The sequence below is a fragment of the Argentina silus genome (genome assembly GCF_951799395.1).
Source record: "Argentina silus genome assembly, chromosome: 7".
Taxonomy (NCBI): domain Eukaryota; kingdom Metazoa; phylum Chordata; class Actinopteri; order Argentiniformes; family Argentinidae; genus Argentina; species Argentina silus.
The window spans coordinates 11645616-11670716 of record NC_139661.1 but is presented as its reverse complement, the minus strand read 5'-3'; the positions used below and the strand labels follow the sequence as shown (position 1 = coordinate 11670716).

Genomic DNA, 25101 nt, shown 5'->3' with positions numbered 1-25101 from the left:
GAAAAGCGATATTGACAATGTTGGAAAATTCCCATTGATTATTCCTCTTTTCTAAGAGCGTTGGCTTGTTAAAAAAGACCCCTCCTGAAAACACGATCAATTAGTGAGATAGTGCTTGCCATTGATCACCCCCCCCCCCACACACACACACACACACACACACACACACACACACCCCTCCTACCATGGTATTCCGGCCTTACAATGGATCCCTCCATGCTTTCCTTATGACCATGTATTGATCCGAACCTTCTAGCTAAATATAAAACCTGGCTCTTACACTCAAACCCTACCCCCTTCCACCCTTGCAGATTCCTCATTCCTCCAAACACTAATACTGACATCTGCCTGTCTTCATTGTAAAGCATGGTTCTCTAATAAATGAGGCCAGCTCTGCATCATATAGTTATATAGTTCTCTAAAGGTCAGGGGTCACCATGCCAATAATGCCACTGTTAACTGACGTGTCTGCATGGATAGAGGAGAACACCTCAGATAAGCAAAGGAGAGGTTCTGGCATCAGTTTGGTCAGCTGTGAGAAAATAATCTACATCAGACAATGCAACAGCTGTACCGCAAGGCCTGTTAAAAACAGCATATGAAAAGGTGTACAACTGTGGAGTACATACTGTGAAAATTAAATATGAGCCCTTTTAGTAACAAAGCATTCAAATGCTGCAGTCACATGTGTGGATAATTAGTGAAGATGGTTTGAAATGGGCAGCATAGAGTAATCAATCAATCAATCCATCAATCAGTCAGTACATCAATCAAAGATAAGTGACCTCCTCCAAACAAGGAAGTCCCATCAAGAGTATGAGTGGGTAAGAAAGTCAGTGAATGAGTGAGAGGAAAACAAACAGGAGTCACTTCAAGCAATATGATGCTGGTCAGTGTTTTCCCCTGAATCAGGCAGAGACAAAAGTGCAGCTTAAGGAGTCATCTCCCAGTCCTGACTTCCCCGCCACCACCTCCAACCCCCCTGCCCTCTCCCTCCCTCCATCCCTCCACCCTTCCCTATGGATCAGCTGTGATCTTTTCTCTCCCCTTTCACTCAAATCAGGATTAGGGAGAAGGAGGGAGTGCAGCAGCAGGAGAGGGAGGAGGGGGAATTGGGGGGGGGGGGGGGGGGGGGGGTGAGGAACGAAACAATATGGAAAGGAGATTAGAAAAGAGGGGGTTTGGGCCGTTTGGGGAATTGCAAACTCCCATGTGCTTGGGTAGGTGTCCTAATGACACCGCCTAATTATTGCAAAATTAGACGGGCTAAAGGGAGGGGGAGAGAGAGGGATGGGGAGCATGAGGGATACGAACAGATAAGGGTTGAATTAGTGAGAGAGAGATATGGATAGAGAGAGAAAAAGTAAGAATATGGTTATGAGTAAAAGAGACAAGAAAAGATAGAGAGGAAGAAAGAGAGCCGGGAGGGAGAGATTAAGAGAGAGAGAGAGAAATTAAGAGAAAGAGAAAGAAGGAGAGAGAAAGGGAGAAAGAAAGAGAGAGAGAGAGAGAGAGAAAGAGAGAGAGGGACAGGGGGGAGAAAGAAAGGAATAGAGAAAAATTGAGAAAGAATGAGAGAGAGAGAGAGAGAGAGAGAGAGAGAGAGAGAGAGTAATGGTGCGGCTGTAGGAGCGGGTGGGCCCCAGCACGATGCATGTTAATTGGAGAACAGGTGTTGGGGCTGGGAGCAGGAGGCTGATTACTGCAGCCACAGAAACAGGCCGCTCCCCCACCATACACACACACATGAATAATTTAGGCCCCAAGCAATGATGGGGGGAAAAGGTCAGGCTAGGGGTCACAGACACACAATTGCACATCCATCCATATACATACGTAAATAAACACCCATGCACACATGCACACAAACATTCATTCATGTACTGTATACAAAAAACAATGTTTTTGTATACACACACACACACACACACACACACACACAGACACACACACACACAGACACACACACACACACACACACACACACACACACACACACACATAAATCCCCAAAAGGAAAGTTGGGATTTCTACAAGGACACAGTGCAACACTGCAGCAAATTCCACCAGCTTATCGCAAATTACATAGTTGCTAATAGGCTGTTCCCCCAGGAGCGGATTCCATTGGCCTGTCAAGAGGGAAAAGCCCCTATCAGGCCGGGATATGCCCAACGTGATTAGAGGGTACAGTAGGTCAACGATCCCATTTAAATCAATCCTCACAGCACCAGCATCAGTCTGCACAGACTCACACAGGGATATAGATCCCCCACTTCACAAGCCCCCCACACTACTTCTGAACAATCTTTGGAAAGGTTTAGCTATGGAAGACAGAGGAAGAGGAGGGGGGTTGTTGGGAAAGTAATGCGCTCAACGAGAAACACAGCTGCTCCTTGAGATTCTGGGAAAATCCAGAAAGACAACAGCCCAATTTTTCCATTATATGAAAACTATCTTCAGCAGAGATCCTCTGAGACACACTGTCAACAGCCAGCCAGCTCGAACAGAGGAGAGTTGAGAGAGAGAAAGAGAGAGAGGGAGAGAGAGAGAGAGAGAGAGAGAGAGAGAGAGAGAGAGAGAGAGAGAGAGAGAGAGAGAGAGAAAACTGTGACATATGAAGTGAGTGTGTTTTGGAGACAGAGAGAGGAAGAGAGGGGGGAGGGATGAGGCGATGAAGTTTGGAGTGATGACATCACAGAGAAACTATTCTCCATCAGGTTCGCTTATGAGCATTTATCACAGTGGTTAATGCCAGGCCGACACTGTGTGACTTCCCAAATCCCTGGGACGTGGACGCCCTCTACACATGCCAATTAAGAACAGTCATCTCCTCTAAAGCCTGATAATTGGCTGTCAGGAGATAACATCAACTACATGTTAGCCCTCACATGGCGTGATAGACCCTAACTTTTCATGATTCTGACACATTTTGATTCCCTTTTCATGCAATGTCAACCAAGTGCTGGGGGGGGGGGTGGTCACAGGTGGCTATTAAGATGCATGGACCGACAGAAAGGTAGACAGACAGACATTGGAGGCAGATTGATGAATACTCAGATATATTTCTGCATATGTTAGTGCAGGCTCTGCCAAACCCAGACGCTTACATTAGCATTGACAGGTATATTGCAGAGATGCTAACTAGCGCAGACGCATGCCTCAGTGTCATAAACACTCACAGGGTGGGTGCGCTCCGTTAAAAGCAGCTGGCACAGAGACACAGACCTGGAGGGTGAGCTATCAAACATACACACATAGACACATACACACACGCATACACCCATTCACACATAACGTTCAGACTCCCCCATACACGTACGCACGCAGGCACGCAGGCAGGCAGGCAGGCAGGCAGGCAGGCAGGCAGGCAGGCAGGCAGGCAGGCACGCACGCACGCACGCACACAAACACTACCCCTGGCCCCTCCTCTCCTCCCTTTGCCCTGTCTAACTCTCCCTCTCTCACTGGGGCCTCTGTCTTTACTGGCCATAAAAGCAACGGCTGATTTGTGAGATCTCATCACAGGAACAGCACAGATTTGGGTCTCTGCCGTCACTCTAAACTCACTCTCACACTTTCTTTCTCTCTCTCTCTCTCTCTCTCTCTCTCTCTCTCTCTCTCTCTCTCTCTCTCTCTCTCTCAGTAAGCAGTGGTTGGACAGGAAGTTTGATGCGTGAGTAAATGCTCATGTGCATTGAGACCTTTATGCTTGTGTGAGTTTTTGTGTGCATGGAAGGGGTATCCCAGGCATGTGAGAGGGACAGTTTGGGACACAATGGGAGTGAAGTGATGAACATAGACAAGGTGTTTAACATGACTAGGGCTGTGTCAGCGGGTGTCAGGTGCTGTTACCTGTCAATGATGACCGGGTCAGAGGGCGTCTCGTTGCGGTTCCCACAGCTTTTCTTCTCACAACAGCGGCTGTGTGCGTGTGTGGAAATAACAAAAACAAAACACAACACAGTCAGTTCAGACAGCCTGACAGAACCCATCATTTCTCTACTCCCTTCAAACTCCCAGGCTGCACTGCAGTCACTGGAGATCCAAGAAAACTAAAAAAGGGGACAAAAAAGACGGGAGAAAAAAAAGAGACAAAGGAATAAAAGAAAGGGGGAGAAAAGGTACAACGACGAACCATATAAACCGAGAGAGACCATTCAAAAGTGAAAAGCCAGCCTGGCAATCTGTCACATTGATTTTGAAAATCAAACTCAACCCCCACCCCATCACACGCAGACACAGACAAACACATTAAGACGCGCGCACACACACACACACACACACACACACACACACACACACACACACACACACCCACCCACCCCACCTCCCAGCATCCTTCAATTCGTCAGCAGTCCTGTCTGTGGAGCCTGCTGGCCCCCCAGCCCCCCCTCCAAGTCCCCTCCGCTGCATAACAAAAGTGCCCCCACCCCTAACCATCTGCCACCCCTACACCTCGCCTCACCCCTCTCGTGTCCCAGCTTGGCCCTGCCCTGCCCCCCTCCGCCCCCCTGTCAGACGGCCTCACTCCCCAGCTGTGATGCTTGCCCTCTGCCTCCCCGGCTCTGTTATTAGCCAGCTGTGAGTCACATTCGGGCATCTGCTGGCTACACAATGGCAAAGCCCACTCAGTCTTAGCCCCTCTCCCCCTGTCCCCATCCCCCTTCTCCTTCCCCCTACTGCCCTCAAACCCTGGGTCACTGCCCCACTTCCACACCACTCTCTCTCCTTCCCTCTGTCTCTCTCTTGCTCTACTTCTGCACCCCCAAAACAACACTGACTAAGCATAGCCTTATACTCCAAACTCTTCTTCTACACTAATCAATAGAACTCATTTTGCTGAGAAACTTCTACAATTCTTATTCTAAATCTGAACAATGTTCCTATGTGGACCCATGGCCATGTATAAGTTATGGGCTACGGGTACAGGTTGGGATAGGTTATAGAGGTAAGGAGTAAGAGGGCTGATTATTCCCTAATGTGTTTCTGTTGCGGTTGAAGGGGGTCTGGCCCCCCAACTCAATGGAGCTCCAGACAGAAACAGGAGCTGGCTGCGACAAGGGGGGCTACAGTGGAAGGCAGCAGGGGGCTCACACTGTAACAAGGCTGATGACAGAACGGCTATATTTCCAGTGCAACCCTAGTTTTATTTTCAAATCGCGGAGCACTGTACGTTGTCTCAAAACCACATGTCAGACACATCAAGACAAAGCACAGAGACAGGAGGTAATGGATATTTCTTTGGATGTAATTTCCTCCCTGTGTGTGTGTGTGTGTGTGTGTGTGTGTGTGTGTGTGTGTGTGTGTGTGTGTGTGTGTGTGTGTGTGTGTGTGACTCACCTGCACATAACCTCGTGAGTAAGCAGAACTCTGCACATTTCAGGATTCCTGTTCTGTCCCTCATACGCTATAGGCTGAGAGAGAGGGAGAGAGTGATGTGGAATTAGATTTCATGTGCAATCAATCAAGCTCTTAGTACTAGCAGACCAAATCCATTCAAAGTCCTTACCTGTTTGGTGACAGAGTCAATAAGCCGTGCATAAAGATCCTGTTCCGTACGAACCCCTGCACACAAACACATCAAGAATCATTTGAGGAAACAAAGAGGGCCCTTTCAAGCCAATAACAGTGTTGATGTTTGGACAGTGATCAGACATGCATTGGGCCAAACAAGTTTTTGTCTGATTTAATTCTCATAAAGGCCATTAATTTCCATATGGCTCAGTGTGTAGAGTAAGTGTCAAAATGTTCATTACTGTCCAACTCTTTCACAGTTGCCTTGACCTCAGACCAATAAGGCACAACCCAGAGGAAGGAGACTCATCTGACTGGTACTGTAGCTGATGGAAGGCCAGAGAGAATGAGTGAGGAGCAGAGGAGGGCTTTAGAATGTATCTGTGTGAGCTGACATGGAGTGCCTCCTTGCCTGCTTTTACAGAACACCTGAACCTTTACCCCCTGGCTGTTTCAAATCCCCTGGTTTTAGTTCCCTGCTGCTGTGAATCACACAGGACAGGGAAACCTCATGTAATGACTAGCTTCTCTAGAGCAGCAGGTTTTATCCAAGGTTTTTGTTTTTATGAAGGCTTTGCACAGTATTGCTTTAAAACGTATTCCTCTCATCAAAGTCTCAATCGGGAGGCCTTTGATATTGCTTGGGGTGGGGGAGTGCAGAGGCAGGCGTGCGTGTGCTGGTGTATGTGTGAGTGCTTGTGTATGTGTGTGTGTGTGTGTGTGTACATATCGTGGGGGTGTGTGGGGGTCGATCTGGTACATGTCTTTTATCTTTTCTCCCATGGGTGCTGTAGCGATGGCGGAGGAGGGGCAGCAGAGGCTCATGGGAGCCGAAATCTCTCTCCATATCCCCTATCTGATGTTGTGACACCATGGGGGGCACCATGTACCTCATTTCCCCGTTTACGGGCCCGGAAGCAGCTTCACACACACAGCTAAATCTGGGGCTCAGAGAACTCAGTGATGGGCTGAGCAGATAGATATTTAGTGCTAAGAGAGTAAAAGTGGGACGGGAGGCAGGGGAGAAGGCAGGGAGGAGAGAGAGTAAGAGGGCTTTTCTTCTGATAATTCTAAAGAATGTGGAGGTAGGTAAGTCCTTTCCATTATGATGCCGGCCATGGTGATTGGTTAGTGTTCTGGTTCAGGACATTCAGAGGTGGTGACACCCAGGAATGTCTCCTGGACTCTCAAAGAATCTAGAGACATGAAACCTCACACATCAAATCCTGAGTGTCCACTGACTCTAAGCTCCTATGTGAACCCATGCTGGTTTGGAGATGTACTCACCGTTGCTGTAGAGGAGCTGTAGCTTGTAGTGCGTGCCGTTGTTGGTCTTTTCTCCCGTCTGCTCCTTAGAATGAAACAACAGACAGATGCAGGGCATGCAGTTGAGCACGTTGGGGGCACAGTTAAGCACACTTAAGTACAGCTGGGCATCCCTAGGCAGAGTTAAGCACAGTCAGGCTCTTCTAATCCTACAGCTCATCCTTCCCTGGGAGTGGTGCTGGGATCAGAGGGTTGCAGGCTCACAACCCCTTGTGGGACCCTACGCTGTGCTCCTGAGCTGGGTACTTAACCTTGTGTTGGTTGCTCTTTTTAGATGTTGAACTGTTGCTATGTCTAATGTCAAATCCTAAAGCCTTGTGATCAAACACAATATGTACTATGTTTGTGCGTGCATGCTCTCTCTACGGATATTCTAGCGAGTGGAAACTACTCCAGTGCTTTGAGAGTGAGCAGCAGTCGACCTTGACGAAGAAACTTCCCTTCCTCCATCCCTCCTTCCCCCTGGCTTTCCACCACCCTCTCTTTATCCCTCTCTTTCTCTTTCTTTCCCTTTCCTAGTATCTCTCTAACTGGTCTCAAAGGAATGCTCTCTGGTCCAATAACCCAGGGAGTCGGCATCACACAGCAGAGAGAGACAGGAATAGAGAGACTGAGAGAAAAGTAGAGATTAGAGAGGAGGGAAAGAAATGGGAAAATTAAGAGAGATGAACTAAAGTGAAAGACACTTAAGATTAAGACTGAGATAGAAAGGGAGAGATGGTAGAAACTGACACAGTGTTTTGCAAATATACACAGAGGAACATTTATTTCCCTTACCACTGTTCTACCTCTGAATAATAACAAAACAAAAACAGATGCCAGGGTAACCATGCAGAAAATGAACTCCTCTGCAGCCGTCATATCACTCTGCCCTGCCCTGTGTGTGTGGCACTGGGGGAAATACTGACAGCTCTCAGCCCTGGCAATAGCCCTGCCGCCCCAGTGTGGAGCCCTGTCTCCCTCCCTCTCACTCTGTAAAACAAAACAGTGTTTGAACTTCTGTTGACAGGACACCGTCCTCTTTTCTCTCTCAGAGGAGAGAGCTGTTACCAGTTTGGACCACAGGCTTCACACTCCCCGCCTGGGTTTAACCACAAGGCAAAAACATCCATCAACACTGGGCACAAGTCTCCCACCCTGGGCATTCTACCCCTCCCCTGCCTCTCCATGTCTGTCTCTCTGTTTCTCTCCAAACTCTCCCTCTCTCTCTTGATCTGACCGCCACTATGTACCTCTTCCTCTCCTTATTTTGGCCCCTTGTCTGACCTGAGGAATTCACCCCACAGCAGTATTTAGTGCATGGGGGCGGGAGGGAAGGAGACTTTGATGATTTGTTCACAGTATAACTTAAGAAAAGCAAGCATAATTTGCATTTTTTAAAAGAAGTGATGTCCTACTAATGAGGCAGGCTGCTAATTAGTCATTAGTTATTCTTTTTCAGCCAGGCTTATTGAGAGTGAAGCTTGTGTAAACATATAGCTGTCAGCTGTTCGATATGCTCAGCTTTATAGGGAATGTGGAAGGTCAAGTTCCTGGTTGTGGAATACACAGCAATGTCCTGCTACCGTTTGTGTCTACATTTTGGTCTGCTCATGGTGTGGGTGTGGGTATTTCAACTTGAGGAGCTACCATCTCAACTCGGTAATCACAGCCTCAAAATGTTTTTAATATATAGCAACTTGTGGGATTTGTGACTTGAGATTTGAAGACATCTATGGAGAAACGCATGCATTAGATCAGACAAACCTACGCTCACAGAGTCAAGCAACCACACGCACGCACAAACACACGCACCCACACACCTTATCATGCTCCACGAAGTCCACAAAGGTAGTCCTCTCCACTTCAACAGGTTGCCCATGTCTGTCGTAGAGTGCCAGGACAAAGTGAAAGAAGTTGGACTTGCGGAGGTTGGAGGGGGGCTGCTTCTCAAAGTGGGCTCTGGAGAGAGCTACCCCACTGAGGACAGGAGAGAGGACAATCAGGTCACACACTATACATTCAAATCCTATCACATTCCTGCAGCTCTTATAGTATGATATCAATCACTTATGAAAGATGTATAGATAACTGGTTACAAAGGAACACGTAACGGGTAGGTGACTGAGCCAATACAGGATTAGTGAGACATGACATTTGAGTGCTGAGAAATACTTTCTGAAGTATTATGAAAAAATTGTTCTCTAGTGATAATGACTTATCTTTTATTCAATAACATTTCATTAGATGCTAAGTTGGAAATCTAATTGTTTAGTTAAGGCATTGTGGGGGAAATTTGTTTAAAAATGTACTCATAGGTTTATCAGTATAGAGACTACTGTAACAAAAATAACTAGAATAATAATAATAACTTAACTATAATAACTTAAAAGAACTATCAAAAAATATGATTTAGTTCCTAATTGATGTCACAATCTAAAGCATGGACTTCAATAAGATTATTTACTAATTGTACAATATGGTTATTAAAAAGTATTCAACTAATGAGGTGTAATTAACTTATATGCATGACCTACATAGGAAATCAAGAATTATCTATGGCAGAAAGATATCAAAATGTTGACCCATCTGTCAACTTTTAAGGCACAAAAGTGTCAACAGCAATTGCATGAACTGCTTGCAATGTTTATGTAATTAAAGGGTCAAAGTTTGACTTGCTCCAAGCGTTAAGGCTGAAGGCCTGCAGCCTTTAAATTACATGTGATGGTTAATGCTTCGCCTCTCACTGTAGGCTACGAGGTATAACGGGAGTATAACGGGTTCTCTGCGAAATATTAGCCTATCTGAAGATGTTTTCGTTCAAATAAAACCGAATTTAAGTTTAGGTACTTGGAAAGTTATTCTGAAATTCATATTGACCTACGTTAGGCCAAATGACCTTAGCAATAGCAACAGATCACATCAAGTTTGGATAGTTATCACATTATTTGGGTCTAAATCTTGCATAATCTATTCCAGCACAGTAAATGATTGAAGGCAGCCTAGCCTAGATTGTCTTAAGTGCACCACACCTAGCAAATTACATTCGTGGGGATGCGTGCCTGTGCCGCGGTCCATTTAGCAGATACACGGGCTCACCCCAAGGAAACGCTGCCTTGAGTTGCACATCTGACGTGCAACCAACTGTTAAAATATCTTATATCATTATTATCCATGTTTTCAGGGAAAGTTCAAATATCCAGTCCAATTTTTTGTCAGTTTACACGAATTATAGTCTATAACTCATAGAATTAATCGAATTATAGCCTATAATAATTAGTCAATAATTTTCAACAAGTAACTTGAATCGTGTTACATTGGCAGGAATAGGTCTTAGGCTATATAAAAGACCTAACATACAAAGTATGTTGTGATTGAAAGTATTAAAATAAGATAAGATGATTAACATAATGAGACAATTATTTTATGATCACTTCAGTCCCCGCGATCACAGGAAATGTTTTCCATCTTTTAAAACAAAGTTAAGTTTTGACTGTCGATATTGATATTTTGCCAGCATATGACTTGTCTTCGGTTGTTCAACAGTATGAAAATAGGCTATATTGTTAGCCTTATTGCCTTTTGGTGTTCTTTGATCTTATTGAAATAATATCTGGCCTATGCCTCATTTTCTCATAACATTCTAATGAACTGCAATTGTTTCACATACTCGTATATAAACGTAGGCCAATAAAACAGTGATGAACGGTGAGCGAAAAAGACAGTTAAAAAACGTTTACAGAAAATATTGTTAGGCCTAATGAAATGTGCGTGCACTTGAGCACTTCTCTGAACGAAATCAACTTTCTTTAAATGTTTGGCTGAAACTAAATATTGTATTTGCACATATAAGGACGAATGTCTAGGCCTATTTCTTCATTATCATGGGTTATTATTAGGCTATTATCATATTTCTTACATTGTCATAAGAAACATTAGTCGTGATAGCAGCCTATTGATGTATGATAAATAAGCGTTTGGTTGGGGATATAAAAATCTAATGACTTAGATTATTGGATTTAATTCCAGACAATAAACCGTCAAAAGCGTTAGATGTGCGTCCCATCAACGGCCAGCGGCGATCCCCACTAAGATAACATTATTCCGGGCGGACGCTTCGTGACAGAATGCGGTTTTGTTTTATTGTTGTGTTTTGTTTTACCCTTTTATGCGGCTCGTGACACCGCCACCCCCTGCTATTGACAGCGCGCACCCTGGACACGCCAAGCTCTCATCGCAGACAAAGCCAGGCTGGGCCGCTTGCAATTTTCTTACAGAATGTCAACTTTACGGCTGGCACCACTAACTCGAGTAGCGACCTGTTGCTTTTTCGTTTCACCCCAAGTTTGGAGAAGTTTAGGGTCGATGAGTTTGCACAGGATCAGCATGCGCATTATTTTCAACAAGTCATTGGAAGTATGTGACTGCTGCATGGGTGAGTTTTATGGTGATCATGCATGCACGTAAGATAACTTCCCTCAACGTAAGCTTTTGCATTTATAATCAGTCATTGTGCGCATAGTGTCATCGCTGCAGAGTAGGCTAATAATGTCGTACAATTAATCAGAGATAAAGCCTGAGTAAATCGAGTGAGGACCAAGTAATCACCATGAATCCATAATTTCGTACAAGCGCAATATTATGCCGAGCAGTTGCCTGAAGCACATTATTATTACTTATAGCCTGGTGCCTTATATTAGGTATGAGAACAACTATATATTCCGGGTGGTACTGTACCTTTGCGCCGCTACATTCGCATCCACAACTCCAACATTTCGCACCCAGGACCGGACCGGATCCATCTCCTCTCCAAGCGTTCTTTCTTTTAATCCGCTGACTTCTCTAATCAGATGCTCCTGGATCCCGTACATTTAAAATTCAACTAAAACCAAAAGATGTTCTTTTATTTCTTTGGAAAAATTCTGAATAAATATCACTTTGGGAAAATAACTGAAGGTCCGTCTAGGTTGCTGATATATCTCATAAGAGCACTTGGAACGAATGGGGTTTCAAAAGCTGCCCAAAGTAAATGCGTACTTGTCCCCTTCCTTGTAGCCTATTCAGACTTGGGGGTGAAAAGTAAGCAGAAAGGTATCTCCCAGTGAACAGCAATCATTGTCCAAGCGCAAGGTAAAGGTAGCGTCCAACGTCGATTCGACTGCAAATGATCACCTGTTCGATGGACACACGAACTCATGCAAACCGGAGTCTGTCACAGGATATGCATGCACAGGCCTGAACACAGCAACCCTAACGATCAATTGGCCAGATCGAATCAAACAGTTGACAGAGACCTTTTGCGCGAATGTAAGGGCCAAAGAGCTTGCAGTAATACTCCTCTGTCCTGAAGCATGAATGAGTTCCTCTGCCGGGATAGAGTATGGAGGAGGGGCTACAATGCCATATGGGGGACCGATTGTTGAAATGGATGCTCTCATTGGTGTAAAATGCCTCCGTTGGTTGGACTTCTGCCAGGTTTGCATACTAGCCAATAGCTATTGCGTCTTTTGAAACTTTTTCTGGAGTCAAGTCTGATCAAAGAGTGCTTCAGATCGCACGAACATTTAATTTATTGATTAAAGCCATTTAAGAACGTCAATGGAAATGTAACCAATGTTGTACTTTATTTCTGTATTATAAATAGGAGATATCTATATATTTAGGCATATTTTGTAACATGTGTTGGTTAATAGGTCTACCTACTGTGAGGCTTAATAAAGACAATTAACCAAAGGCTACTTCAAAACAAAAGCTGTGATTCATTTGAATTTAGCCGCACCAATAAATGATTAGTGCATGTCAGTGAATAATGACCCTGTTAAAGGAGGCTACCAACAGGCTGTAGGCCTAAACGTTATAGGCTAACTTAACCCTTAAGCTACGTTATGATTCCCTTGATTTCGTTTGTTCAAAGAATAGTTCAAAGTAAAAAGCGACATGCTTTATGCCTAAATATTGTCTTCACCCTTTTCATAAACTAAACTATGCTGCCATATAACTTGCTATATGATAACGTTATGTAGCCTATAGGCCAAATAACGTACTCTAGAACTTCTAGTTGTATAGTTCACCCACTATAAGAAACATACCGCTTATAGCCTGCGGCACAATTAGTGTTGTCACAACTGTAGGCTACTGAACTCAGTTATTCCGAGGAGAAAAAACTAACGGCTGCATGGATGCAGTTTGAAGTTTAAAATTCAGTTAGTTTATTTGTATGACAAATTCATAAGATTATTTGCAAACATTTAGTTCAAATCTGGTGTTGGGGCTATACTGCTCACACAGTCTGGGTTTTAAAAGTATTAGACCAACAATCCTGAATATCCAATTTGGTGCCTATTTTAAGTCGAGTCATCGAAGACACACACAAGAGCGCACCCGGCAGGCGCGTATTAAGGCTGCTATTCAACAAGCCACGCTCTCGCGCTCTGTCTGCTCTATCTCCCTAAACAATGCGCAGTGATTGAAAGCAGTGATTTCTGAGGAGGCATCGTATCAGTGTCATGGTAAACAATTGTCGTCTGGTTGGTCTATCAATCTTAACAGGCAATGTTCGTGCAAGTGCAGCCAGTGACTTAAATGAAAAAGGGGTTCGAAATTCAAAGCTCACAGATAGGACTAGACCTATATTTTAGAATATTTCGAATACAATTTGCTTTGAGAACGATTGATGTAATGCAATGAAAAACATTTCGGCCTATGAGTACCTTAACGTGTAAATAATTGTGAAAGATTCTGCAAGGTCTTAAACGGGTTGTGTATGTTATAAAACACCTGTGCAAACACTCTCAAACATTTCCATAATAAAGGAACTGTAACAAATGTCTCATAGTTTTGATATCAAACAATGTTCAGATCACTGTTGGCCATAATTTACCACACAAAACAGTATTCTCGCCAACAATACATTCCATATTGCCTGCCTATCTACCAAAACCTTAGTTTGACAATACCATTATGACAATACCAAAATAGTAACGTTAATTTGACAGTTTGCGTCTGTATCTCGGTATACAAAGTAGGCTATATTGGTTGATTTGACTGTATTGCGTGTCACATCTGACGCATTATTGACTGATGTTATTTGCACCATAAACTAGGTCTACAAAATGATTCGCATAAAAAATGTGAATGACAAATTGTAGTGGGCTACACTGACAGTTTTGACGTTTTAATGCTTTTATTATTCCAGAAACTTTCTTTATATTAATTTCCGTTCTTTTCCGTCTCCGTCTCTGTATTTGAAAGGGAAAGTTTTTTCATCCCCTGCGCCTTGCTGTGGCTATTGTCTCTGGTTGGAGCGCGAGCGTCTGAACAATGAATGTAAATCTCCCCCCTTCGATCCCGCCTCAACCGACCATCTGCCAGCGCGCGACAGAGTCAGATGTTCCCCCAATTATAAGAACCGTCTTGCGGAATCCTTGCCACTGAATCTCCGCCCCCTCCCGTGTTCGTTCCATACTCCCTTTCCGCATCTCGACTCGTTTGATTGACAGCTCTGCTTACCACGAAACCATTAAATAACTACAGATGCTGAAGAATGCAACACACAAATCGAATGGAATAACATTCCTCCACATAACTTTACGCAGAGTACCATTGCCTCTAGATTAATTCCCACTTCTCTTAAAAAAGTTTGTTTCCATCCCAAAACAAGCCCATTGGCGAGGAGGATGAGGTACGGCATAAAGTCATAGGACAGCTGACTCCTCGAAAGTGCTTGAAATATCCTCAAAAACGTCCTAACAATCCATTTACTCCGCCACTCTAATGTCAATGAGTTTGCGCATTAGGAAGAGTGTTCTCAGCATCAATACATCAATCGACCAAACTTTGTATATACATGCAAGATGAAAGATGAAGGCAACACCGTCAATAGTTGGCTGTCAGGAGTTAAAACGGACTAACCAAATGCATTGACTTGTGTTTTCACAGAAGTTAGTCCAAAACAGTTATTGAGCTGCAAAGAGAAACAACTTGTTTCTACTTAACAGGAGGCTTGGGCAATCATGCTGCCATATCGAATAAACAAATCATTTGCATTTGTAATATTAGAAAAGATACGAGAATGGGGATTACTCCAACCACCTTCAACGAGACAAAGCTTTTCTAATCAATTTAACCCAGCGAGACGGTCAGCGCGTGTTTAGGGGGGGTGGGGCAAGGAATCAGTGACTGCTAAAGCGAACAATAGGGTATCGTGTGCCACTCGTCCTCTCCAAGCATTCCCTTGCTCCCACGGGAGTACCAGCGCCACTCTCTGAGGATGGCAGTCGGTCCTCGGAGGTCACGGGGGGCGTGTGGGGGATGGCCCAAGACGCAGCAGCTGGTTCCCGTCCCCTCTATCCATTGCGTAGAGAACAGCGGGCTAATGCTGCCCACCACGTCGTATCGATCGCTATATTGCGCTCATTTATTTGTTTACTTATTTAAGTAAGCCTCTCCTGTCCCTGGGGAAAATAGGCAACCACAATTAAAGTGGAGCGACCACGTCTTCTGTTATCCTCTCTCCCTAGTCATTGCAGGAATAGATTGTATTTGTTTTACGTTCGCAAATTAAAGAAATAACTTCTTGTTGACCAACAGCCTGAAATAGTCTACATATTTTACATCACCTGCTTTGGCAGTTGGAATAGGTTTTGCCTAGGTTATGAATTTTATTGGATAGGCTACTGTAGAATTGTCATAGGCCTACTTATTTTGTGTGTTGTTTGTAAGGTATGCAGGATGTACTATTCCAGTGTGTTATTCATTAACCCTAACGAATCATGTTCTGTTGAGCATGTATGCTAAAACAGTCAGTCACAGTAAGAGTCCAACATGATTCTTAAATATTTTCATAAAACTATTTAGCATGAAGCCTATTAGGCTAGCCTACTCGTGTTCTTTGTACATGAATTCACACTTTTACAAGTCAATATGATATAGGCTATGAATCAAGAAGTGTGCAGTAGACTTGCAAGGTCTCACCAGTGTCACCGATGCAGCCGTCACCTCCGGAAGAACTGTTTGACCGGAAAAAGTAGGCCGATCCACTATAAAACTGAATTGACTTAATTTGATGTTATTAGTTCTTCGATCTAATATTGGTGACTGGGATATTCGTTAAGCCATGTCTGGATGCGCCACCTGATAACTGCTGGATATTGCGCAAGGTGGAGCCCTTACGCCACCCATTGGTTAAGTGTGAATATGCTGGCGCTTGGAAGCTATAGGCTACAAATAATTATTACATTTATCATTTTACCGCATGTACAACATTCATATTTTGTATGAATGTGCTTACATTCAAGAGATGAGACCAATAACAATATCAAATACATTCGTTAGAACAGGATTAAGTACATTTTTCACATGTCAATGTCAGACATTGATGTTGGTTGGGTTAAAAAAAGAAGCTGGAGCAAACAGGAAGAAAGAGACAAATGTGGAATGCACTCTCCCAGTCCTTTTCTCCTCTGATCAGTGCAAATAGAACAAACTAGTGTATTCCCTCTTTTGATGAGATTAAGATTTTCATAAATTAAAGAGCATGTTCCAAACAAGAGGGCTTTTTAAAATATATATAAAAGGGGCTCTGTCTGTCTTTTTGGGTCTTGTTTGTCTTGGGGAAGACACTGACCGTGATGGGGAAGCAGGGCTCAGTGCGATCACAGCTCTCGTCACAGTTGATGCCGCTGTTGAAGGAGCTGAGGGAGTGGGGGTGAAGGTCAGGTCATGGTCAGTCCACTGGCCATAGATGGTCACCAGGTGGGTGTAGAGCATATCACTCTCCACATCAACATTGGCTGTGGCCAGGATACGGTTGGACACTGCCCTCACCTGGAGAGATGGGGAAAGGAATCACGCTGGTGCGAGTGCTGAAATATTCTAACAACTACTACTTCTAAAGACAGCAAGGATGATAGTGATAATAATGTGATATTTGGTAGTTAATGATGATACTCTTGTGTAGTGTATGGCTGTTCAGCTTGGCTGGCTCACCTGTTGTTGCAGACGCTGGTGGCGATGCGGAACTTATTCAGAGTGGCGATGGTGGAGCATGAACGGGGGAGAGCAGCCAGTCAGATCAGCGATAGCCTCCAGGTCCTCAGCAGAGGGGTGACCAGTGTGGGAGGTCAATAGTGAATGAGCTGTGTGATGAGGAGATAAAACGGATGCAGGTAGTCGGGCAGACCAGACCTGTCTAGATTGATAATGTGACCCTTGATGATTCTTTCCAGACATTTCATAAAGAGGAGTGTGCGGGCGATTAGCCTGTAATAATTTGGCTCAGATGGACGACTATTTTGAGAATTGGGATGATCACAGACCTTTTTCATAGGGTGGGAATAGCATGGGAGCTGACTGCCTGGAAAAGCACTCTGAAGATTCCACACAGTTGGCCAGCACAGAGCTTCAGCTTCAGCCAATAACACAATTTGTGTTGGTCATATCCATAATATTATGTTACTATCTCATTACCGGTCTATAGTTGCATGTTGCTCGCGTGGTGGTTGAAGTTTTGTTTCGTATCCAAACATGTCAGCCACTGTCATATTTATGAATAAGCCTAGTTCTTACATGTTTTTACTTTTCTAATGGGATTGTCTCGCATGATAGTGATGGGATCACATTTTTGTAATTTAACAGATCACTTTCCAGTATTAATTAAGGTTCAAAAACTGTTTTAAGTGAGACAGGAAATTATACATGAGCACCACCACCCATAACTTTGCAAAAACAACGCTTTCCAACACACAGCTTTGATACTTGTATAGTGCTGTATGTTGGTCTACTGTACTTCAATCAACATGTACTCACTACTGGGCAGGTTGCTTAGGATACAAAGCTTCTCTCAAACAACCTAATTCATACTCTTCAAAGTGTAGGTGTAAACCTATAGAGCTCAGGCTGCATACAGAAGAATATGCAGGTCAGTGTTCCATTAAATTGGTCAGTTGTGCCCATAGACATATACAGTATATACAGTGCCTTCAGTAAGTATTCCTTTTCCACATTTTGTTGTGTTACAACCTGACTTTAAAATAGATTTAATTGATGTTTTTTGTCACTAATCTACACAAAATATCCAATAATGTCAAAGTGGAAATACATTTTTTGAAATGTTTACTAATTAATTCAAAATTAAAAGCTGAAATGCCTTGAGTCAATAAGTATTCACCTCCTTTGCAATGACATTCCTAAAATTAGCTCAAATGCCAAAATGTCTTAAACAAGTCACTCAACTGAATTGAGTCCATCTGAGTGCAAGGATAATAGTTCATGTGATTTCGGAATGAATATCTTTTGTTTCTATAGGGTCTCTGGTTTGAATATGAATCGATTACACACTCAAAAGTGGTCATCATTGTGTGATGTTTGTGTGCATTCCTCATTAAATCTCCATAACATGGACATTCTGCCTCCTCCCAGGTCTTACCGGACAACCTGCAGTGTTTGCTACTGGTCCTAAACCAGCAGCTAAAATCTTATATCTATTATATGGTCCTTCATATCCCCCCTTCTTTACAAAGGTATTTGATGTTCACGACTTAAAGTAGGCTGAGCCGATATCATTTTATATAACATTTATATATTACCTTATAATGTATGTAGGTGAGTGATGAAATAATGAGTACCTTGAATATGAACTAATTTATATCATGTTGAGAAAAACAAAGCACACTAATATAAAACAAAGAAAGCCAAAGAAAATGACAAACACATTTATAAATCAATAATGCATACAAAACATATTAAATTCTTTGATGTGATGAGTTTGATCTATTAGAACAGCGACAAATACAAAAGAGAACGTTGTCAGGCAAGTGTTGGTTTGGTTGAAGAAAAAAAAGGAAGCTGGAGGAAACAGAGGGAGATAGGAAGGGAGAGACATGTTGAATGCACTCTCCCACTCCTTCTCTCCTCTGATCAGTGCAAGTAGAACAAACTAGTGCATTGATATTCCCTCCCTTGACGAGATTAAGATTTTCATAAATTAAAGAGCATGTTTCAAATTTAGAAAATAAGGGGGCCCACTTTTGTTTCATCATGGTTGTACATGTCGGCTTGTCCAGGGTGGGGGGACGTCTAGACAGTGAAAAGCAGGTGTCCTGAGAATAAGCTGTCAGAAGTCAGGCCATTGCCACCGAAGTTAGCTAATAGCCAGACCTTGTCCCCCTTTTTGAGCTGCAGCAACGTGCTCCCGCTGGCCGTGATGTAGCCCTGCTGCTGGGTAGTGAAAGAGTGCAGCACCATCTCACCATTGCGCATGAGGTCAATATTGCCGGTGTTCTGGTACAGAGTGCAATGGAACTCAAACTCGTAGACGCCTGACTCTACACAGGTGAACTCCCCTTTATTGATGTCATAGTGGTTCTGTCCATTATAGATGACCTCATGGAAGGCGATGGCCTTGCCTGGTTTGGGGTAGTTGTAGCCCAGGCGCATGGCGAAGGCAGATTTCTTAGAGACAGAACCGGGGGGTCCAGGGGGACCAGTCAGTCCACGAGGCCCTCTGGGTCCTGTGTGTGAGGACACAAGGTTATGAATCATGAATCACACTACTGTCATTATAGTCTTTAATAGTTATAGCATCAACCATCACTAGGGCTAGCCTCAAACAATCAAGCTCTACTAGTGAAATATATCACAAATCATACAAATAATATCTGTAAGTTTTCATGGGGGAGATAATGTATGGTAGAGGAGGGGATCATGGTACCTGCTGGCCCTAGTGGTCCTGGTAGTCCTGGTGGTCCTTTCTCTCCTTCACCTGGTGCATAATATTTTCAATGAGAAATTGCAATTAATATGAGTATTTTCTCCCAAATGTTCACCAAATATTTATATCCTGAGAGCACACTACTTCACACCAATATGCCACTCATTGGTAATATTATAGACAGAACAGCATGCCACATATTGATAATATCAGAAGCCTTCCACTGACCATTTTCCTCCCAGGGGCTGAGGTCGAAGGCAGGGATGTCCTCACAGCGGTCATAACCAGTCCCACGGGGGCGGTACAGGAAGGGGTTCTTAGGGACTTCTGTGATACCAGTGTTGTCACAGATGATTCGAGCCAGAGATGACTTCCTCAGAGATTCTCTCTGATTCTCTGTGAAGACTCTATCATTCTCCCACCACAATCTGAAACAAAAACAAAATGTGTTAACTTTAAAACAAGACTTACTGATATAGACAGGGCTAAATCTTTTCTGGAAATGCATATTGTTGATATAGTGCCTGAATGGAACCAGAGCTGGCCTCAACTCTCCCCCTGCTCACCTGTCTCCCTGACGGATCCTTTGGAACTGAGTAGCAATGATACAGGCGAAGAGGGGCCCCACTCTGCCATTGGGAACGAAGGGTTCAGCCACACCGCCGAGCCACACGTCAATATTGTCTGGAGTTCCATAGAGGTTCAGCAGGTTCTTAGCCAGTTCTGTGTTGTTCATCACCTCTGCCAGCTGTTCCAGGGTTTTGGGCTGGGACAGCCCACAGTACCCACGCCATTTGTTGTAACCTAAGAGATGAGCGAGTGGAGGCGGATAAAGATATCTTAGCAGACAATGTGGGGAGCTGTGTAAGGTGGTTGTCCAATAGGTTGCTGTATCAAGCTAATTGATTTGGAAATCAAGTCAAATATAGACAGTCATCCTAAAACAGTCCTGGGCAAAATAGTTTTGCCTGACCCGCCCCAGCTTGTTTTACCCAGCCCATCATCACTTCCAGCTAGAATAATTTTGGGGTTTTTATAATATTTATAGAACTTTAAAAAAGGCATTTCACGGCTTGCAATGTTTAATTTATGAATTAAAAGTCCCCTAAAAATAAGAGGTTATAGATGAGCCAGATATATTGAGAGAGAGAGGGCCCTACCAGGGAGTCCGTGGTCACGGCCACGTTGCATGTTGAGAGCAGCCAGGTCCAGAGCCAAGTTGTTGGCAAACTCAAACAGACGTTCTCTCAGCTCGTCATGCATCATGTGGTCCTGGGTCGCCAACTTGGCTTGGCGACCCACCAGCCCCCTCAAAACTGGGTCCAAACCACCTGCGGATAGAGGCATACACAAGTTGTCAAGGTGTATATAGCCATATAGTTCTCATTCTATAATATTCACCAAATATTTTGGATCTACACTGAGTTGAAAGTTAACTGAAGGTGAATGCCACTGAGAGTTGTACCTTCAAAGACAATCCTCCAGTTGGTGAGGAAGGCCTTGTGCAGTAGTGGACTGGGGTACTTGGTGCTCTCTGCGTACTTCTCATCCAGTCGGAAAATGAACGGCTGAATAGCCAGGTGAGCAAAACGGTAAGCAGCAGTAGCAAACACATTGGAGATGCTCGGGTCCACATTCTCATCATAGCCAGGGTAGGTTGACAGCTGCTTGGCAACGAAGTCTGGGCCCACAATGTGGAACAGGTAGTCCCTGAATGTGAAGACCTATGAGACAGTTGGAGGGCAACACTTCAATTACCCGATCACCAACAGGGAGCCATGTGTACATGTAATAATGGTGTGATTGTGGTAACAACATGAATTATATCATCATCATCTCATTGAACTCACCTGGAAGTAGCCACCCATGATCTTGCGGGACTCTTGGTAGAGTCTCTCTCCAGTCCACTGAGGGTTGAGCTGGCCTAGGGCACGTGCCAGGCGGTTGTGCTCACGCAGCATCAGTACGTGGATGGAGGTCAGTGCAATATTCTCATTTGCACGGTCATCACCTGGGACACAACAATACAATATTTTATCTTTAGTTAGGGGTTTTGATTCATGTTGATTTCAGTTGGATTCATCCTATGTTAAATATCAAATCTACACTATGTGGATCTGTGCATTAGGGAATGCTCACGTGAGGAATGGCCTGAGTGGCTTATTAACAGAAAGAATGGTGTGTATTAAGTTTCTGTATGGAATGTTATGTTTTCACTCACCTGCCACGAAGCAGGGCACCTCCTCTGCATTGCTGTCGTTGGTGATGCGGGCGCGGTTGGCACACACGTTGGCATCCATGGTGGAGAAGGGCAGGAGCTCACGTCCATTGTCGGTGTAGCGGGTGTTGACCCTCAGCAGGCCCTTGTCATTGGTGAGGTTTCGCAGGCTATTGGCCTGAACCTCCTCGGAGCCGTACACCTGGCCCACGTCGATGAAGGCTGTCAGAGTGTTCATCTGCTGACGCACGTTGCTACTGCCAAAGAAGTAGCCTGTGTTGCCTGTGCCGCAGGCTGGTGCAGAGCGAAAGAATGGTATACATTCAGTGGTGCTCAAACGGGAGTCATTCTTGGGGATCTATTTCAGGGGAGAAGGGTAGTAGTTAGGACATTGGTTTCTCAAAAAGGTAGTGCCATTTAGTTTTTTGGTAATGCCATTTTGGAGTAAAGTACTGTAATAAAAGTAAATAAAAGACATTGGTACTAAGCCATTTAAAATTAGTATGTAGTAGTACTGTACTGTAGAGTCCTGTGTAATGAGAGTGTGTGTGCATGCTCGTGTGTCTGTCTTGGGGAAGACACTGACCGTGATGGGGAAGCAGGGCTCAGTGCGATCACAGCTCTCGTCACAGTTGATGCCGCTGTTGAAGGAGCGGATGCTGGGGGAGTGGGGGGTCAAGGTCAGGTCATGGTCAAGCCACTGGCCATACATGGTCACCAGGTGGCTGTAGAGCATATCACTCTCCACATCAACATTGGCTGTGGCCAGGATACGGTTGGACACTGCCCTCACCTGGAGAGATGGGGAAAGGGATCACACTGGTGAGAGTGCTGAAAATATTACAGGCACTATCAAGGCTCACCTCTTCACTAGAACAAGTTAAAAGTGGACACTACAACTACCCCTTCTAAAGACAGCAAGGATGTTAGTGATAATCATGTGATATTTGGTAGTTAATTATGATACTGTTGTTGTACCAGAGGAAGCAGGTTGCCATTGACTTGCAGACTAGGGTTCCAGCCCTTGGCCAGTGAGATGCCATCCTGGTACTCGGCGGGTAGCCAGCGGACAAAAGGGGTGTTGGAGGAGCCTTTGCGAGGGTTTGCCCTACGGAGGGGTGAAGGTAAACCAGATATGAAATACTTATGTCAAAGCCTGTTTTGTTAGGAATATTAAAGGATAAAGGATTATGTTAACATTTTGGGCATTGATATTTCCCTTGTTTTTGTTGTTTTGATGTAATGGGATCTTTATACTTTACATGCCTTGGTGTAATGTGTGGCTGTTCAGTTTGGCTGGCTCACCTGTTGTTGCAGATGCTGGTGGCGGTGCGGAACTTGTTCTGAGTGGTGATGACGGAGCATGAAGGGGGACGGGCCCTGCCAGAGCAGCCAACCAGATCAGCAATAGTCTCCAGATCCTCAGCAGAGATCAGATCTGTGTGGGAGGTCAATAGTAAGTGAGCTGTGTGACGAGGAGATAAAACTGATGCAGGTAAGATGTAACTGTGTGTTTGGAAAACAGAACAGACCTGTGGCATTGAGGGAGCGTTTTTGAATGCGGTGGTTGTGGAGTGACCTCTCCTGGATCAGTCTGATTGTGTTCTCCATGTAGTCTGCAGAACGCACTGCTGTGCGGCTGTCCCTCCTTGGCTGCTTCAGCAACCGGAGGGTGTCTACAGGGTTGGCCACATTCCTCTTTACTCGTGCTAAGCTCCTATGGCAGAGAGGAGACAAACAGGGAAATGAGGGTATAGGACAACACCCTTCTACTCCCTCTCCTAATGAAACACACGTGTTATGACACACACGGATGGTGATCAAGAAACTGGTACAGTATGTGATAAATACACACTTAAATAGATATACATCTTTGGTACAATTAAAAGTATGTTATTGCCATCTACTATCCTGCAGGTTACTATGGACAATGTCAAAGGGTTTGCACACTTACACTTTTCTGGAGTACTCATAGTCCTTGTCCACTCTTAATTTGGCTTCATTCACAGCATTAAGGATGAAATCCCTGCTGAAGTGTGATTCTGGGGAGAAAAAAACCTCTTCTCTCAATTTCTATAACTGATATCTACATGTTTATGTCCATCTTAACAAAAGCACTTCACAAATGTATCTGTTACATCTGTTCTCTATCCTCTCTTTGCAGTGTACAGCCCTGCAGTTCAAGAACGTAAGAGGTGTGAAAGATGTCACTCACCTGCATTAACCTGGCTCTTCAGGCACAGGTACAGGCCCAAGGCCAGAAGGCACAGAATATGTTTCATCTCTGAAAACACACACACAGTGTCCTTCATCATAAGTAGTCCAAACATGCAACACTTATACTTGTATATACTGTAGCAGCACTACTAAAACAACATACTCTGGGAACCTTTGCAGGTTCCTTCAGGAAAAAGCTTGAATCATGCGCATACATTGACACTTTTGTGTTCAAACACTGAATATCTAACCCCTTGATCATATCATTGGATCTGATTTTCGTTGCTAGTAATTCGATGGCCATTACAAACAAATATGGTGACGATGGACAACCTTGTTTAACACCTCTTGACAGTTCAATACTCTCAGAGTAGTATCCATTATGAATTATTTTACATATGGGGTTGTTATACATAACTCTAACCCATTTTTATAAGGGATTCTCCAAAAGGAACGAAGTCAAGGCATATGTAAATAAAATCTAAATCAAAATTTAAAAAAAAATCTAAATAAACAGTAAATAAAATCGCACTTTAACAAAAGCTTTTTCGAAATCCGCAATGAAGACCAGGCCTGTCATTCTGTGGTATTGCGTGTGGATTGATGGCAAATTCTTTTAATTTAATCCATTTTAAATTGAGTCTATAACACAACAAAATGTGGAAAAAGTGAAGGGGTCTGAATACTTTCCAAAGGCACTGTATATCTGTTTTCCCTTGGAGCAGCTCAGATGTGTCCAATATCTAGCTTTTACCTTACTCTGACATCAACCAATTAGATGCGGAGTAAGACCGTCTACTCTCGTCACATCACAATTTTGCAAGATCAGCAAAATCAAAATGATATTACAAATTATAGCCTTAAATGGACAAAGACACTCAACTACAGCCGAAACAGCAGAACATTAAAAGGTACATCCAACAAAAACTCAGTCCAGAGACAAAAAGAGAGGTGATGAGCATGTGCTTACCTGCAGGCTCCAAATCTGCTCTACCAAGGTGCCTCTCTATGGTCAACCTTATATAGTTGAGCTGTCATTAAGGTACTGCCCACCTTTACGCCTTCTTAGCTGCACTTAAAATGGGATGTGTTTCCTCCTTCATGGTCCCTCCTCCTCACCTGAAGCATCTTTGCTTGA

The 25101-nt window shown here is 43.9% G+C and overlaps 2 protein-coding genes across 2 annotated transcripts in view; both read right to left on the bottom strand.

Annotated features, from left to right (window-relative positions):
- Nucleotides 1-11690, bottom strand: part of ebf2 (EBF transcription factor 2) — a gene marked incomplete at both ends in the record, with an annotated part of 26389 nt that extends 14699 nt beyond the window's left edge. The window contains 6 exons of the mRNA XM_083672915.1: nucleotides 3853-3921; nucleotides 5341-5414; nucleotides 5510-5565; nucleotides 6802-6865; nucleotides 8643-8799; nucleotides 11557-11690. Of these exons, the coding sequence (XP_083529041.1) occupies nucleotides 3853-3921; nucleotides 5341-5414; nucleotides 5510-5565; nucleotides 6802-6865; nucleotides 8643-8799; nucleotides 11557-11690 (554 nt within the window). The remainder of the gene's footprint in view (nucleotides 1-3852; nucleotides 3922-5340; nucleotides 5415-5509; nucleotides 5566-6801; nucleotides 6866-8642; nucleotides 8800-11556) is intronic.
- Nucleotides 11691-18515: 6825 nt separating this feature from the next.
- Nucleotides 18516-24955, bottom strand: LOC310807642 (eosinophil peroxidase-like). The gene is made up of 15 exons (XM_083674195.1): nucleotides 24934-24955; nucleotides 23962-24030; nucleotides 23701-23788; nucleotides 23279-23463; nucleotides 23052-23184; nucleotides 22725-22854; nucleotides 22333-22539; nucleotides 21750-22104; nucleotides 21379-21539; nucleotides 20994-21252; nucleotides 20689-20859; nucleotides 20095-20332; nucleotides 19757-19956; nucleotides 19529-19579; nucleotides 18516-19328 (listed from the first exon to the last, which is right to left on the bottom strand). The coding sequence occupies exons 2-15, from the start codon at nucleotides 24026-24028 to the stop codon at nucleotides 18895-18897; spliced, it is 2679 nt and encodes an 892-aa protein (XP_083530321.1). The 5' UTR covers nucleotides 24029-24030; nucleotides 24934-24955; the 3' UTR covers nucleotides 18516-18894.
- Nucleotides 24956-25101: the final 146 nt, after the last annotated feature.

Excerpts from the sequence above, each read along its gene's own strand:
- LOC310807642 (XM_083674195.1), bottom strand. The coding sequence starts at position 24,028 with ATGAAACATATTCTGTGCCTTCTGGCCTTGGGCCTGTACCTGTGCCTG. Across the intron at positions 22,105-22,332 it reads AGCCCTGCTTCCCCATCACG|ATCCCCAAGAATGACTCCCG; the intron begins GTCAGTGTCTTC and ends CCCCTGAAATAG. Across the intron at positions 19,580-19,756 it reads CAGCCCCTGGGAGGAAAATG|GTGAAGGAGAGAAAGGACCA; the intron begins GTCAGTGGAAGG and ends ATTATGCACCAG.